At 35.9% G+C, this 17,370-nt stretch overlaps 1 protein-coding gene across 1 annotated transcript in view; it reads left to right on the forward strand.

Annotated features, from left to right (window-relative positions):
- CATSPERE (catsper channel auxiliary subunit epsilon) overlaps positions 1-17,370 on the forward strand; it is a 160,491-nt gene that overhangs the window by 7,087 nt on the left and 136,034 nt on the right. The window contains exons 3-4 of the mRNA XM_070384408.1: positions 15,324-15,397; positions 15,677-15,746. Coding sequence (XP_070240509.1) covers positions 15,324-15,397; positions 15,677-15,746 — 144 coding nt within the window. The remainder of the gene's footprint in view (positions 1-15,323; positions 15,398-15,676; positions 15,747-17,370) is intronic.

Consider the following 17,370-nt stretch of genomic DNA (forward strand, 5'->3'; position numbering starts at 1 on the left):
CTCATGGCAGCCCACAAGTGTTAGGCTTGCTCTGACCATATATTGTTTAGTCATTCGATTGTGTCTGACTCTTTACAACCCCATGGATTGTAGCCCACCAGGCTGTTCTGTCCATGGGATTTCCTAGGCAAGAATAATGGAGTGGGTTGCCATTTCCTTCTCCAGGGAATCTTCCCGGTCCAGGGATCAAATGCTTGTCTCCTGCATTGGCAGACAAATTCTTTACTGATGAGCCACCAGGGGAGCTCTTGACCATGTATTAAAATCCCTTTTATTTGGAGGAGATGTAGTTTTAATATTCACATTTGACATTTTCCTCTGCAGGTATTACAGTAACAGCCCAAACTACGACATTTTTAGTACCAGAAGTATTGTAAGTGTTTAATTTTTTTAAACTAAAGTTAAGTATTAATATTTTTGACTTCACAGCAGAGAGCAAAGTTAATCATACTCAGGTGCACAGTGCAGTGTCATTCTTTTATTTCTTCATCCTGTTTATCTTCCTATTTCCCTCCTCCAATAAATATCTTGAAATATGTATGTAGCAAAAAATAGGTAGTGTTGTTTCAAGTGTTTTTGTAATTTAACATTCCCAAAATGGTGTTATGATACAGATAGAATGACCATATAATATATTGTCTCAACTACTGAGAATGAAAGATAGTGCTATTAATAGTTATGCTGGGACAACAGGTATAAATTGGGAGTGTCTAGACAAACCAGGATGCATGATCATCCAGCTATAGATTTCATTCTCTACATTACTTTTTAAATTCAATACTATGTCTAGTTCATTTCTTAAGGTTGCCTGATTACTAGTGTGTATATATTATTTACCTATCCCCCCAACCAATGATGGATGAATGGCTTCTTACTACCACAAACAGCATTGTGATGAATGCCCTTCTACATGTCATTTTATGAATCTGTGCAATACTTTTTAAGCTATGATTTCTAGAACATAGGGAAACAGACACCCAATTTAACTAAATTCTGTAAGATTTTTCCCAAACTGGAAATCACAATTTATATTCTTACCCAGTGAACATCTCCACCAATATTTGGTACTATAGATTTTCCCTTTTTTCACCAATTTTGTTACCACATACTAGTAGTTTATGCTGTCATTATTTTCAATTCTCTGATGAGTAGTGATTTTTGAACCTTTTTTCCCATATTAATGCAGGGCTCTCCTTCTCTGAACAGACTGCTCACTTTGCTCATTTTCCATTTAATTTTCTGCTCCTTTTTTGTTGATATACAGAGTGTTATCTACATTCTACTCTATATATTAGTCAAATGTTGATTTTAAATGTTTTGGTTATCATTTCATAGCCTCTTATCTACTCATCTAACCATTGACTTTGTCCATGGATACATAATTTTGTTTAAAAAGGATGACTTTTGTCAAGTCATCTGCTCCTTTGTTTAACCTTAAAATTTATACTTTTGGGGGGACTTCCCTTTCAGTCCAGTGATTGGGATTTTGCCTTCTAATGCAGAGGGGGTGAGGACGGGGCTGTGGTTTCATTCCCTGGTTGGGGAGCTGCGATCCCACATGCCTTGTGATCAAAACACCAGAACAGAAACAGTACTGTAACAAGTTCAATGAAGACTTTAAAGATAATCCACAGCAAAGAAAAAATCTTAAAAAAAAAAATTTATACTTTTTTAGAATATTAAGAAAAAATTTTGTCTACCTAGAGTTGCAAAGATTTTTATCCTACATTTTCTATTATATGCTTTATATTATTACCTTTCAAATAAAGATCATAAATAATATCTGGAGTTCAACTTGTGTATAATATAAGATAGGTCTTTACATTACTTTCTGCATAGAATGAACCAACATGTATTAAAACAATTTATTGTTTTTGTATTATTTTTTGGTATCATCTTTGCTCTATATAGTTTGTTGTTGTTAGGTTGCTCAGTCATGTCCAATTCTTTGCAACCCCATGGACTGCAGCATACTAAGCTTCCCTGCCCTTCACTATCTCTCCCAGAGCTTGCTCAAACTCATGTCCATCAAGTCAGTGATGCCATCCAACCATCTTGTCCTCTGTCATCCCCTTTCCCTCTTACTCTCAATCTTCCCTGCATCAAGGTCTTTTCTAATGAGTTAGTTCTTTGCATCAGGTGGCTGAAGTATTGGAGCTTCAGCTTCAGCGTCAGTCTTTCCAACGAACATTCAGGGTTGATTTCCTTAAGGATTGACTGGTTTGATCTCCTTGCAGTCCAATGGACTCTCAAGAATCTTCTCTAGCACCGCAGTTTGAAAGCATCAATTTTTCGGCGCTCAGCCTTCTTTAGAGTCCAGCTCTCATGTCCCTACATGACTACTGGAAAAACCATAGCTTGGACTATATGGACCTAGCTTGGACTATATGGACCTTTGTTGGCAAAGTGATGTCTCCACTTTTTAATACACTGTCTAGTTTTGTCACAGCTTTTCTTCCAAGGAGCAGGTGTCTTTTAATTTCATGGCTGCAGTCACTGTCCACAGTGATTTTGGCACCCAAGAAAATAAAGTCTGTCACTGTTTCCAATTTTCCCCCACCTATTTGGCGTGAAGTGATGGGACTGGATGCCATGATCTTTGTTTTTTTGAATGTTGAGTTTCAAGCCAGCTTTTCACTCTCTTCTTTCACTTTCATCAAGAGGCTCTTTAGTTCCTTTTTGCTTTCTGCCATAAGAGTGGTGTCATTTGCATATCTGAGGTTATTGATATTTCTCCCTGCAATTTTGTTTCCAGCTTGTGCTTCATCCAACCTGGCATTTCTCATGATGTACTCTGCATATAAATTAAATAAGCAGGGTGACAATATACAGCCTTGATGTACTCCATTCCCAATTTTGAACCAGTCTGTTGTTCCATGTCTGGTTCTAACTGTTGCTTCTTGACCTGCATACAGGTTTCTCAGGAGGTAGATAAGGTGGTCTGGTATTCCTCTCTCTCTTTAAGAATATTCCACAGTTTATTGTGATCCACGCAAAGGCTTTAGCCTAGTCAGTGAAGCAGAAATAGATGTGTTTTTTTTTTTTTCAATTCCCTTGCTTTTTCTATGATCCAGCAGATATTGGCAATTTGATCTCTGGTTCTTCTCCCTTTTCTAAATCCAACTTCTACATCTGAAAGTTCTCAGTTCACGTACTGTTGAAACCTAGCTTGAAGGATTTTGAGCATTACTTTGCTAGCATGTGAAATTGTGTCATAGTTTGAACATTCTTTGGCATTGCCCTTCTTTGGAATTGGAATGAAAACTGACCTTTTCCAGTCCTGTGGCCACTGCTGACTTTTCCAAATTTGCTGGCATATTGAGTGCAACACTTTCACAGCATCATTTTTTAAGATTTGAACTCACTCAGCTTGAATTCCATCACCTCCATTAGCTTTGTTCCTAGTAGTACTTCCTAAGGCCCATTTGACTTCACACTTCAGGATCTCTGGCTCTAGGTGAGTGATCATACCATCATGGTTATCCAGGTCATTAAGACCTTTTTGGTGCAGTTCTTCTGTGTATTCTTGCCACCTCTTCTTAATCCCTTATGCTTCTGTTAGGTCCATACTGTTTCTGTCCTTTATTGTGCCCGTCTTTTCATGAAATGTTCCTTGGTATCTATCATTTTCTTGAAGCAATCTCTAGTCTTTGCCATTCTATTGTTTTCCTCAATTTCTTTGCATTGTTCACGTAAGAAGGCTTTCTTATCTCTCCTTGCTGTTCTTTGGAACACTGCATTCAGATGGTTATGTCTTTCCTTTCCTCCTTTGCCTTTCGTTTCTCTTCTTTTCTCAGCTATTTGTTCTATATATGGATACATTAATTTCTAAACTTTCTAATTTCCTATTGATATATTTGATGTATCCTGTCTGCCACATATTTCATGTAGTTGGAGTTTCAATTCTCTATAGTCTTCCCTTGAATTAACACAAGACAGTCTGTGTATCATTCTACTCTAGATAAACAATTCAGTAGTGTCCATTTTTAGTCTGCTGTGATTAGGGCTGCTATGAACATTCTTACACCGATCTTCTGGTTAACATATGCATGTATTTCTGCTGGGTATATACCTAAGAGTGGAATAAATGATAGGGCAAATGCATATGTTCAGCTTTAGTAGATGGTGCCAAAAGATTTTACAAAGTAATTTCTCAGTTTACATTTATATTCTATTTACATATATTGTTGTATTTACATTATTCAAAATCAGGGGAAAGGAATCTATGAAAACTATATCTTCTTTTCTAAAAATATTTATTTTATATTGAAGTAGAATTGATTAACACTGTTGCATTAATTTCAGGTGTACAGCAAAGTGATTCAGTCACACATATACATGTATCTATTCTTTTTCAAATTCTTTTCCCATTTAAATTATTAAAACTTTATTTCCTTATAAAACATGCAGTTATCCTCAAATTTATCTATTTCTTTATATCTTTAAATGCCATTTGAATTTCTATTTGTAATTATTTTATTTCTCTAATATTAGTTGTTTACTTTATCTTTTTTTCTTGAACAGCTTTGTTATATGATTGACCATTTTATTAGTCTTTTTAAAAAAATTATCCCTTTTCCCCTCTACTGTTCCTTTATCACTTTTATGTAGGTGACAGAAATGTTTTGTTTTTAATTGATGACTGGTCACCAAAACAATGCAGTTATGTCATTTCATAAATGCAGATTAGGAGCCAGAGTTTGATTATCAGAGAAGAAGGCTGATAAAAGTCAAGATAGTAAATGATAAAACCAGTAGTATTATGCTTGCTTAAAAGCCATATTTACAGAAAGAAAATAAAGCGTATATAAAATACTTTGGGGATTAAATATTCCATGAATCTTCTTGATCGAAAACATTTTGAAAAGTCCATTTCCATCTATTTGCTCTTCCTGGAGGTTCAACTTGTAGCACTCCCTCAAGACGATATATATTTGCACACTTTAAAATCTACTGCCTGAGGATCTGGATGCTAATCAACATGAATCTAAGTGCTGATAGATTCTCCCCCTTGGGGTCACTGATAAATCTTGGCACATCCTTAACTACTAGGAACTGTTAAAATAGGTTGCTTCGACATTCACAAAGAGAGATGACCAAGGGTTTAGAGGACAGACCCAGGCAGAGGACTGGTGTTGGCTTCATGGAGACAGCCTGAAGGGGCTGGAGTGTGGTATAGCTGCAACTCGGCTGTTTACAGAAGAATCCAGGGCCGCCATAGAAGCAAAACTCCATTGTTAGATCGTGCATGAAGGGCGGAGCAGATCGCCATAGCAGTCTCTTTCTCTGAGCACCCAGCCTTCACCTCCACGCAACAGCCCCTCCTCACCCCCTCCCCCCACCTCCATGGGTTCCAGAAGTGGAGTGCATGCTCCATCCACCACCCTAAAAGCTCCTGCCTTGCAGAATCCCACTCCTTGGCCTCTGCCAGGGTGGGCTTGCAAGCGCCAGCCACCCATCTATTTGCCACGAAGTAATGGGACCAGATGCCATGATCTTAGTTTTCTGAATGTTGAGTTTTAACTTTTTCACTCTCCTAATTCCTGGAGAATTAATATTATTAATTCCTAGAATATATATTATTAATTTCTGAAATATATTAATTCCTGGAATATAATTAATTCCTGGGAGAATTAATGTTATTCAAATGTCTGAACTGCCCAAAACAATCTACATTTAAATGATATTCCTATCAAAATTCCACTGGTATTTTTCACATAAATAAACAATTGTAAAATTTGTATGAAACCACAAAAGATTCCAAACAGCCAAAGAAACCTTAAGAAAGAATAAAGCTAGAGGGCATCACATTTCCTGATTAATATCACAAGGCCATAGTAATAATAACTGTGTGGTATTGGCGTAAAAACAGATATAGATCAATTGAACAGAAAAGACTCCAGAAATAAACCCATGAATGTATAGCCAAATAATTTACAACAAAATATCCAAGATTATAAAAAAGGGAAAGAACAATATCTTTTAAAAATGGTGCTGGGAAAACTGGACAGCCACATGCAAAGAATGAAACTAGACTTATTATGTTATAGCATACACAAAAGTTAGCTTAAAATGGATTAAAGACTTGAAGGCAAGACCTGAAATAATAAAACTTCCATAGGAAAAAATAGACAAGTAAACTCCTTGATATCTGTCTTGGTGATGATTTTTTTGATTTGACACCAAAAGTAAAGGCAACAAAAATAAACAAATGAGACAACATCAAACCAAAAAGCTTCTACACAAAAAGGAAACCATCAACAAAACGAGAAGGCAGCCTACTGAATGGCAAATCATATATATAATAAGGGGTTAATATAGAAAATAAGCTCATACAACTCAATAGCAAAAAACAAAAAATTTCATTTAAAAATGGGCAGAGTATCTGAATTAACAGTTTTCCAAAGACATACAGATGACCAATAGATACATGAAAAGGTGCTCAACATCTCTAATACTCAGGGAAATGCAAGTCAAAACCACAATGAGATATCATCTTGCACCTGTTAGAATGGCTATTATCAGAAAGCCAAGAAATAACAAGTGTTGCAAGGATGTGGAGAAAAGGAAAATCGTGTGCACTGTTACTGGGAATGAAAATTAGTGCAGCTACTATGAAAAAGCATTACAGAGGTTTCTCAAAAAATTAAAATTGAACTACTGTATGATCCAGTGATTTTATTCCTAGGTATTTATCCAAATAAATGAAAACACTAACTTGGAAGAGATATGTCCCCATGTCCATTGTAGTATTATTTACAATAACCAAGATATGGAAACAACCTAAGTCCCCCATCACTGGATGAACTGATAAAGAAAATGTGGTGTCTATACACAGTGGAATACTATTAAGTCATAATATAGTGAAATGTTGAAATTTATGACCTTGAGGGAATTATGGTAAGTGAAATAAGTCAAAGACAAATATTATATGATTTCACTTATATGTGGAATCAATGTTTGAAACAGCTCATATACACAGAGAACAAAGTGGTGGTCGCCAGAGGTGGGGCTTGGGGGAGTGTGAAATTGGTGAAGCGGGGGTCAGATGGTACAAACTTCCAGTTATAAAATAGGTCACGGGAATGCAGTGTACAGCATAGTGATTATAGTTAGTGATGCTGTATTGCATATTTTAAGTAAAATCTGATGCTGTAAAGAGCAGTATTGCATAGGAACCTGGAAGATTAGGTCCATGAGTCAAGGCAAATTGGAAGTGGTCAAACAGGAGATGCCAAGAGTGAACATCAACATTTTAGGAATAAGTGAACTAAAATGGGCTGGAATAGGTGAATTTAACCCAGATGACCATTGTATCTACTACTGTGGGCAAGCATCTCTAAGAAGAAATGGAGTAGCCATCATAGTCAACAAAAGAGTCTGAAATGCAGTACTCGGATGCAATCTCAAAAATGACAGAATGATCTCTGTTCATTTCCAAGGCAAACCATTCAATAACACAGTAATCCAAGTCTATGCCCCTACCAGTAATGCTGAAGAAGCTGAAGTTGAACAGTTGCATGAAGACCTACAAGACCTTCTAGAACTAACACCCCCAAACGATGTTCTTTTCATTATAGGGAACTGGAATGCAAAAGTAGGAAGTCAAGAGATACCTGGAATAACAGGGAAATTTGGCCTTGGAGTACAAAACGAAGCAGGTCACAGGCTAACAGAATTTTGCCAAGAGAACGCAATGGTCATAGAAAACACCCTCTTCCAACAGCACAAAAGAAGACTGTACACATGGACATCACCATATGGTCAGTACCGAAATCAGATTGATTATATTCTTTGCAGCAAAGATGTAGAAGCTCTATACAGTCAGCAAAACAAGACCGGGAGCTGACTGTGGCTCAGATCGTGAAACAATGGAAACAGTAAGAGACTTTACTTTGGGGGGCTCCAAAATCACTGCAGATGGTGACTGCAGCCATGAAATTAAAAGATGCTTGCTACTTGGAAGAGAAGCTATGACCAATATAGACAGCATATTAATAAGCAGAGACATTACTTTGCCAACAAAGGTCCATTTAGTGAAATCTATGGTTTTTCCAGCAGTCATGTATGAATGTAAGAGGTTGCTATAAAGAAAGCTGAGGGCTGAAGAATTGATGCTTTTGAACTATGGTGTTGGAGAAGACTCCTGAGAGTCTCTTGGACTGCAAGGAGATGCAACCAGTCCATCCTAAAGGAAATCAGTCCTGAATATTCATTGGAAGGACTGATGCTGAAGCTGAAACTCCAATACTTTGGCTAACCGATGCGAAGAACTGACCTATTGGAAAAGACCCTGATGCTGATAAGGATTGAAGGCAGGGGAAGACATGACAGGATGAGATGGTTGGATGGTATCACTGACTCCATGGACATGAGTTTGAGCAAGCTCCGGGAGTTGGTGATGGATAGGGAAGCCTAGAGAGCTGCAGTCCTTGGGGTCACAAAGAGTTGGCCACAACTGAGTGACTGAACTGACTGACCTCTATTTGTATATGACATGACCTTCTACATAGAAAGCTCTAAGAAATCCATTTAAAAAACTATTAAAACTACCAACTGAGTGTTATTTTGTGTGAAATATCACAGGGAAATTCAAGAGAACCAGCATAGGCAAAACAATCTTGAAAAAGAACAAGTCTTATTGGAAGACTCACAGTTCATGACTTCAAAGATTACTACAAAACTTCTGCAATTGAGACCGTTGGATAGATTTGTGGGATAGAAGAGTCCAAAAATTAAAACCTCATTGACTTTTTTACAACTACTTCAAGAAAATTCCATGGAAAAATAATGGAAAATTCCATTTATTTTCAACAAATAATTCTGGGACAGTGAGGTATCTACATGAAAAGAATGAAGATGGCCTCCTACCTCAGACTATATCCAAAAATTAACCTAAAGTGGAGATAAGACCTCAGTATAAGAGTTAAAACTATAAAAATCATTGAAAAAATCATATGGAGAAATCCTCATGATCTTGGATTAGAAAATAGTTTAGATATGACACCAAAAGCACAAGGAACAAAAGGAAAAACTTAAATTGGACATCACCAAAATTAAAACCTGTAGTGCTGCTAAAGACACCAGGAAGAAAGTGAAGACAGTCCACAGAATGGGAGAAAATTTTGCAAATTAAATATCTGATAAGGGACCTGTACCAAGAATATATGAAGAACTATTATAATTCAGGAATAAAAAGACAAACCAAATATAAATATTACTTCTTTTCCCGTTGTTTTGCTTTTCAACTTCACAGACTCCAATTATACAAGTGTGTTGGATTTGTATTTTTTTGTTTGCCTTCCATGTCAATTTCCGTATCAATCATTTTCTCTCTGGTTCTTTACTTCTTTCATTTATATTCTCTGGTTGCTTTTCTGTCTTTCTTCAATGCCTTTTATTCAGTTTTTGTTCAAACATAATCTCCCACTATTTTAATCCTCATTTCCTTTATAGTTACCTGTTTCATTTCCTAGTTCAGTCAACTCATTTCTATTTGTGGTTCATTTCTGTCCCTAGTTTGTGAATTTATAATTCATAATTTTTCATTCTCACCATTAAATACTTGTTTGAGAATATTTAGTTTAGAATGTTAGTTTGCAGTTTTCTTCTGCTTTGTGTGTGTTTTTTTTTTTAAGGAAGTTTTATTAACCGAAATGTTTTTATTTTCATTTTCTGTCCTCATATAAACAGCTTATATCCACGAATTACATGGACAGGTTAGCAGCTTGGTTTGTTTTAAGAGACTTCTAATTAGTTTGCTTTCTTAGCTCATTGTAGCAAAGTACAGTTTCTTTAATTGATGGCTTCTTATTGAGGGTGCTGTGGTTACTTTGAGGTTTGTTTGTTTGTTTGTTTTAGCTTTAATATCCTACATTTCTCTTTCTTGCTTCTCTTTCCCCTCACCACTCACTTTCCACGGAGTGTCTCTCCTTTATCTTCTCTCCAAAAGGGATGCCTTTCTGAGGCTCCTACCTCAACTCTCACACACTTTTAATTCTTTTCTTCATAATCAGTACTCTGATCTTCCAGGAGTCTTTTTACAGTGTTTTTCTTCTTCTTCTTTTTTTTTTTTTTTTACAGTGTACTTTCTTTGGTTGATTTCAATTCAGTCTTAAACTTTTGTTCCTCTTTTCTGCAGTTTTTCAGAAGCTCTTTTACACAAAAGATTATGACAGGGACTTGAGTGAGAGCTCTGCTAAAAGTTTTTGTTTATTTTTTTACCTAGAGGCTTCTTGTTGGCTGCAGTCCATGGGGTTGCTAAGAGTCGGACACGACTGAGCGACTTCGCTTTCACTTTTCACTTTCATGCATTGGAGGAGGAAATGGCAACCCACTCCTGTGTTCTTGCCTGGAGAATCCCAGGGATGGGGAGCCTGGTGGGCTGCCGTCTATGGGGTCGCACAGAGTCGGACACGACTGAAGCGACTTAGCAGCAGCAGCAGCAGCAGAGGTTTCTTGAAGTGTGTATTGTACTTTGTCTTCTAGTTATACTGTAATATAGAATTTTCTTGGTTTTATTTTTTGATCTGTGTATTTTCTCTCTCTCTCTTTTTTTTTTTTAATTTCTGTTTTGATCTGTGTACTTTGAGGGGAAATGTGTGGAGAGAATTGAACTATTGGACCACTATTACCTGGGCTAACCATAATTCAACTACCACTCATATGCTGATACATTGTCAGAGTATTGTCATTAGCTGTTATATTCCTTTTTTAATAGCCACCATGTAGACATATTTCTGCAGAATAATTCCTATTTAATACCTAACACCAGTCCTTATGTTGATGTCTCTGCACTCATTTTGGGGATCTGAATCTCTTTTTCAGGTAGTTTCAGGAAGGGCTCATAAGAGCAATATTTCTTGAGTTGTTTTATGGTCATAAGACCTTATCTGTGAACTTTTATCTAAAAGTTTGTGTATCCGGATACAAAAATTATGGCTAATATTTTTATGTCCTTTTGTATATCTTACTTTGTTGTTTTTGACATAAAGTGTTGCTTCTGAAAAGTCTACTGGAAATCTAATTTTCTTTCCCTTGTGAATAAATTGTTCTTTTTGTCAGGATCCCCAGAAGGTTTCTTATCAACTTCAATGCTTTTATTAATATAGATCCTAGGTTGGTCTTTAAAAAAAAATCATTCTTAATTGTTTTTCCTATGTATGAGTTTTGCCCTTTCAGTACATTGTTTCAAGTAATTTTTCTTCACATATTATTCTTGAATTATTGTTAATGTTAATGCTATTTTTCTGTCTCAATCGCTTAGGTTTTCTTCTTCCCAAGTATGTATATATTGGATTTTCTTTGCCTGTCTTTAATATTTGTCACTTATTCTTGAGTCACTTTTTATCTCTTTATTTTTAAAAGCCTTCTATTTTTCTCAAAACCTTATTTATTAGGTTTATTCACAATTGTGCTAATTTAGGTTTTTTCTAAATTGACTTTTTATTTGTACTTTTTCCTGAGTTTAGCTTATGAGTTTTAAATTCTTATTTATATTTTTCTTTCATAATTTCTATCATCTTTTATTTATTTTGCCTCGTTTTGAAATAGGCATATCAGTCATAACTCTCCATAGGAACAGAACCAATAGAATGTATTCATATTTATATTAGATTTATGTTAAGAAATTGGCTCATGTGATTGTGGGAACTGACAAATCTGAATGAAATCTTTAGGCCAGGCCAGAGAGTGGAAATTCAGGCAAGAGATTGATGTTGTAGTCTTGTAGCAGAATTTCTTCTCTAGGAAACCTTCGTTTTTGCTCTGAAGGCTTCCAGCTGGTCAAAAGGGGCCTCACCTACATCATCAAAGTATTCTCTTTTATTTGAAGTCAACTGATTGTAGATGTAAACCACATCTATAAAATAACTTCACGCTGCTGCTGCTGCTAAGTCGCTTCAGTCGTGTCCGACTCTGTGCGACCCCATAGACGGCAGCCCACCAGGCTCCCCCGTCCCTGGGATTCTCCAGGCAAGAACACTGGAGTGGGTTGCCATTTCCTTCTCCAATGCATGAAAGTGAAAAGTCAAAGTAAAGTCGCTCAGTCGTGTCCGACTCTAGCAACCCCATGGACTGTAACCTACTAGGCTCCTCCGTCTATGGGATTTTCTAGGCAAAAGTACTGGAGTGGGGTGCCATTTCCTTCTCCGGAAATAACTTCATATAGAAACCTATATTAGCATTTGATTAAATAACTAATTACTACAATCTAGCCAAATTGACACATAAAACTAACCCTTATACTAAGTTATGAAAGTGAAAATGAAGTTGCTCACTCATGTCCGACTCTTTGTGATCCCATGGACTGTAGCCTACCAGGCTCCTCTGTCCATGGGATTTTCCAGGCAAGAGTACTGGAGTGGGTTGCCATTTCCTTCTCCAGAGCATCTTCCTGATCAGGGGTCGAACCCAGATCTCCCGCATTGTAGGCAGATGATTTACCATCTGAGCCACCAGGACCCATGGTAGTTTCAATTTATTTATTGAGGGGAATTCCCTGGAGATCCCAGTGGTTAGGACTTCACAGTTCCACTACAGGGGGTACAAGTTTGATCCTTGGTTGGGGAACTAAGATCCTGCAAGCCACATGGTGTGACCAAACCAAAAAAAGAGTGTTTACTGAGTGTGGTCTTAGGGAGGTGTTTTTCTGCTTTTTACTCTCCTTTTTCTTATTATAATTGTGTGTGATTTAAGCATGATCCTCTTTCTGTTGCACAGTTTTCTAAAGCATGAAATTAGTTTTCCTGCTCTTTAAGGAAGAAGTGGTGCGTCAAAATAACTTTTCTAACCTCATGGCTTTAGAGTTACCTCTTATGTTGTTCCATAGAGTGTCCAGGAATAAGGCTGATACTTTCTGAGCTTCCCAGATTGTTTTCCCCCCTCATTTATCTGTTGTTTTCCTTTCCTTTGTTCTTATTGTCCCTTTCCAGCTCAGTTGGTATTTTTTTCCTTGTATTTTGATTATGGATCGTTATTCTAGAAGAGGTCTTTGGCTCATTGATTTTGGAGTTCATGGGTCCCACCTCCTCCTGCCCTTTCAGACATTATCAGAGACTGAAGAAGAAACTGAAAAATATAAAAATCCCTCTGGTTATATCCTCAAATTGTTCTCCTACGGTGTCTACTGAATACCTATAATGATTTAGGTGTTTCCTTCTAAGGTCTACTGTAGTTGCTTTCTTATGCTGATATCACACAAATCTGCTAGTTTTAGCTGGTTTATTCCATCTCAATTTTTATTTTGGGGTTTTGAGGGATACCTTGTTACTGAATTCTATTGTTGATGCTGTCCAGTTTTTTTTTTTCTGCTATACTAATTGTTCTATCTGTGTTTATAATAAATTTGAGTAGATTAAAACATTACATCACCACTAACCCATCCCAATTTATTTTCTTTTGTAAATTCCCATTTTTGTTCTCTCTTACATCTTTCTTTTTACTTTTGGGGGTCTCTCATAGGTTATTGTATTAGCATCTTATACTGAAAACTGATTTTATTCACTTTCAAACTACCTTATTTCTTTTAAGGGTATTCATTTTCATTAGGACCTGTTTACATGCTTCAAGTTTTGATAACATCAGTGCTTTTATTTTTTCATAAACATTATGTAATTTTCATTGTGATTTCTACTTTATTCCATGGATAATTCAGAAGTATAGTTTTTTTTTTTAAAGATTACGAATATCCTAAGATATTTTTCTGATTCACTTTATAAGAAATTACAATTTTATTTCACTGGTCCAAAGGTATAGTATGTATGATAATAATACTTTGAGACTGGCTAGCACTTCCCTTGGAGAAGGCAACGGCACCCCACTCCAGTACTCTTGCCTGGAAAATCCCATGGACGGAAGAGCCTGGTGGGCTGCAGTCCATGGGGTTGTGAAGAGTCGGACATGACTAGGCGACTTCCCTTTCACTTTTCACTTTCATGCATTGGAGAAGGAAATGGCAACCCACTCCAGTGTTCTTGCCTGGAGAATCCCAGGGACGGAGGAGCCTGGTGGGCTGCCATCTATGGGGTCGCACAGAGTCGGACACGACTGAATCGACTTAGCAGCAGCTGCAGCAGCAACACTTCCCTTGTAAATGTGGTCAGTTTTGGTAAATGATCTATGTGGGAAAAGAATGTATTTTTTTATTGGTCAATTTTAGAAATACACACACACACACACACACACACACTCTGACCCTTGAACAATATAGGTTTGAGCTCTCCTGGCCCACTTATACAAAGTTTTTTTTTCAGTAGTAAATACTGAAGTACTACATAATCCAAAGTTGATTAAACCTGTGGATGTGGAATCATAGATACTGAAGAACTGTATATATAGAAGCCTAACTGTAAATTATTGGAGAAGGAAATGGCAACCCACTCCAGTGTTCTTGCCTGGAGAATCCCAGGGACGGGAAGCCTGGTGGGCTGCTGTCTATGGGGTTGCACAGAGTCAGACATGACTGAAGCGACTTAGCAGCAGCAGCAGCAACTATAAATTATAGGCAGATTTCCCTGTGTGGAGCGTCAGTCCCCCTAGCCCCTGAATTGTTCAAGGGTCAACTATAATTATCTTTTTTTTCAAGTTTAATCTATGGCTGTAATCTATGTGTGTTAAAAGTCCACTATATATATGACTTAAAATATCTTCTAATAACTCTGTCAAATTTTGCTTTATATACTTTAGGGTTGTGTTCAATTTTCTGGTGAACTTCTTTTTTCTTCTTATACACTATCATTAATCCTATAACATCAAATCTATGAGATAACTGGTATTGTAATTCCCATTTTACAAGTAAAAACAATGAAGCAGTATTTATGTATGTATATATCTACATAATGATGTATACAAATGTACATAATTTTTCTGTAACAGTATTAGAAGGTGAAACTGGGCTCTAGATCTGGCTGAAGAGGAGGACCAGTGTTGAGACTAAGACTGATGATGTTAGGAAGTGTGTGATATACTTCCAGGAAGAAAGAACTTATAAATGAAAGAATGTAGAAGCAGGGAAAAAAGCAGAAGCAAGGAAATAAAGAAACTGCAACTGAAGAAAATTATGATACTAAACACCTTTTAGACACTTAATAGATTATTTTTGAAGTAAAATAAAAAATACTACAGTTTATGGGAGACTATTGAAGTGACATAAAGAAGTTACTTTTCCCTTGTCATAATACTTGTACAATTTAAAAGGAATTGAATTTTAGTTATTCTTTCTTTAAACAGTAAGAGACTCAGAAAATTGAACTCTACATCTAAAAATTGAGATACAAAATTTTGGAGCAGATTTTTTGTTTGAGCTATTTTACCTTCTTTTTCAGATTAAGTTAGAGTATGAAGGAACATTATTTTCTGAATGGAGTGCTCCAGCAACCTGTTCTATAAAAAATAAAAGGTAAGATTTTTTGCTGTGAAAATCAATGTATGTGTGAAAAAACATTCATATAGTATGGACATTTAGATTTAAGGCTGTGATTTAATGTAAATTTCTTTTCATTAAATAGATTTGAAAAGAAAGACAAAAATCACTTTGAAAATAGAAGTAAAATGTTGCTATATTTTTTATTTTTCTTATTAGCATACAATGGAAGTTTTTAGGCTTAAAAAGTTGTAGGGGAATCTCATATGCATCTATACTTATTTCTCCCTTCCCATTTTTTTTTTTAAATGCTAGATTACCCAAGACAGAACTACGATGTTCTTCTCCTGGTATGCATGCTATAAAACCAATTGTTTCAGGCCCAGTAAGTTGATTTAAATGATAAATTAGTAAATCTTGAATAATCATCCCTGTTACATTTTATTTTGCCTTTTTTTTTTGAAGATTTTTACTTAATTTAACCCATTTTAAATGGTAAAGTTGTAACTATAAATGCGGTATTTAAAAATTATTGTCAGTTATCATTAATTTTTAGAAATATCTCATAGCAAATTGTTAAGTTATGAACTGATACAGTGGTTCCCTGCTTATCTGTGATTATACCTTCTGTGCTCTAAGTTAGCCATGGTCAACTATAGTCTGAAATATTTATATGAGAAATTCCAGAAGTAGACAATTCACAAGCTTTAAAATGCAGTTATTCTGAGTGGCATGATGAATTATCTTGCAGTCCCACTCCATCTCCCCGAGATATGGGTTATTTCTTTGTCCAGCATGTCCTACCCATTAGTTACTTAATAGCTTTCCCAGTTATCACACCTATTAATTGCAATATTGTACTCCTTGTGTTTAAGTAACCTTAATTTTACTTAATAATGGCCCTAAAGTACAAGAATAGTGATGCTGGCAATTCAAATATGCCAAAGAGAAGCCATAAAGTACTTCCTTTAAGTGAAAAGATGAAAGTTTTTGACTTAATGAGGAAAGGAGAAAGATCATATTGAAGTAGTTATTTTATTATTAATTATCATCAATATTTTGCTGGGCTTACTTTACAAATCAAACTTTATATTAGGTATGTATGTACAGAAAAAGCAGTATATATAGGGTTGGATTGGTACTATCTATAATTTCAGTCATCCTCTGGGGGTCTTGGACTACATATCCCACAGATAAGAGGGGACTATCGTATGTGATTTTTACATTAGCTTTTTTCATTAGTAAATATATTAAAGCCCCAGTTAACCATCATAATGATAATAGTACTCCCAGCTAAGTGAGACTAATATCATATACTCCTATGACAATACTCAGAACTAAGAGCCATTTCTAGCAGGTTTATTTGTATTCCACTACATTTTCTTCAACTCAAGAAAGCTGTGTGAGTGCAAATAAATGAGTGTTGTTGAATCCTCTCTAGTTTACAATAATAATAATAATGAATTTTGAGCATTGACACTGTACTAATTAGTAACAAAGTACTAATAGTTGAAGTTCCCACACAAGTGTATCTAAAGTCCAATGACTTTAGATGGTCCAATGACTGTGTAGAGACTTCGTGTGACAAATCCTGCCTTTACTTTGGGACTTGTGCCTTCTTTTTGCTTTTTTTTTTTTTCATAAGTTAACAATTTCCCTGAGTTCTGTTGCTTTCTTTTTACTTAATAATCTTTATTTTCAGGGAACAGGTAGACAGGGTGATGTGGGAGAGGCCAGATGAATATAGTAATTTTTACTTGAATTTGGCTTTTTGAGTTGAGTGCTTGCCAGTTTGTTTCATGACATGATTCCTAAAGAAGTAAAGGATTTCTTTCCCTTTTGTTATGTTTTGGAAGTCTACATAAATGTGTAATACATGTAAAAAGTATGCACACACACAAATACATACATACATATATATATATATAGGAATATCTTTGTCACTTATATATAGTGTTATCAGGCCTTATACTCTTTAAGGAGGTACATGTACTTAAGGAGGTACAATG

This window comes from Bos mutus, chromosome 16 (genome assembly GCF_027580195.1).
Source record: "Bos mutus isolate GX-2022 chromosome 16, NWIPB_WYAK_1.1, whole genome shotgun sequence".
Lineage (NCBI taxonomy): Eukaryota > Metazoa > Chordata > Mammalia > Artiodactyla > Bovidae > Bos > Bos mutus.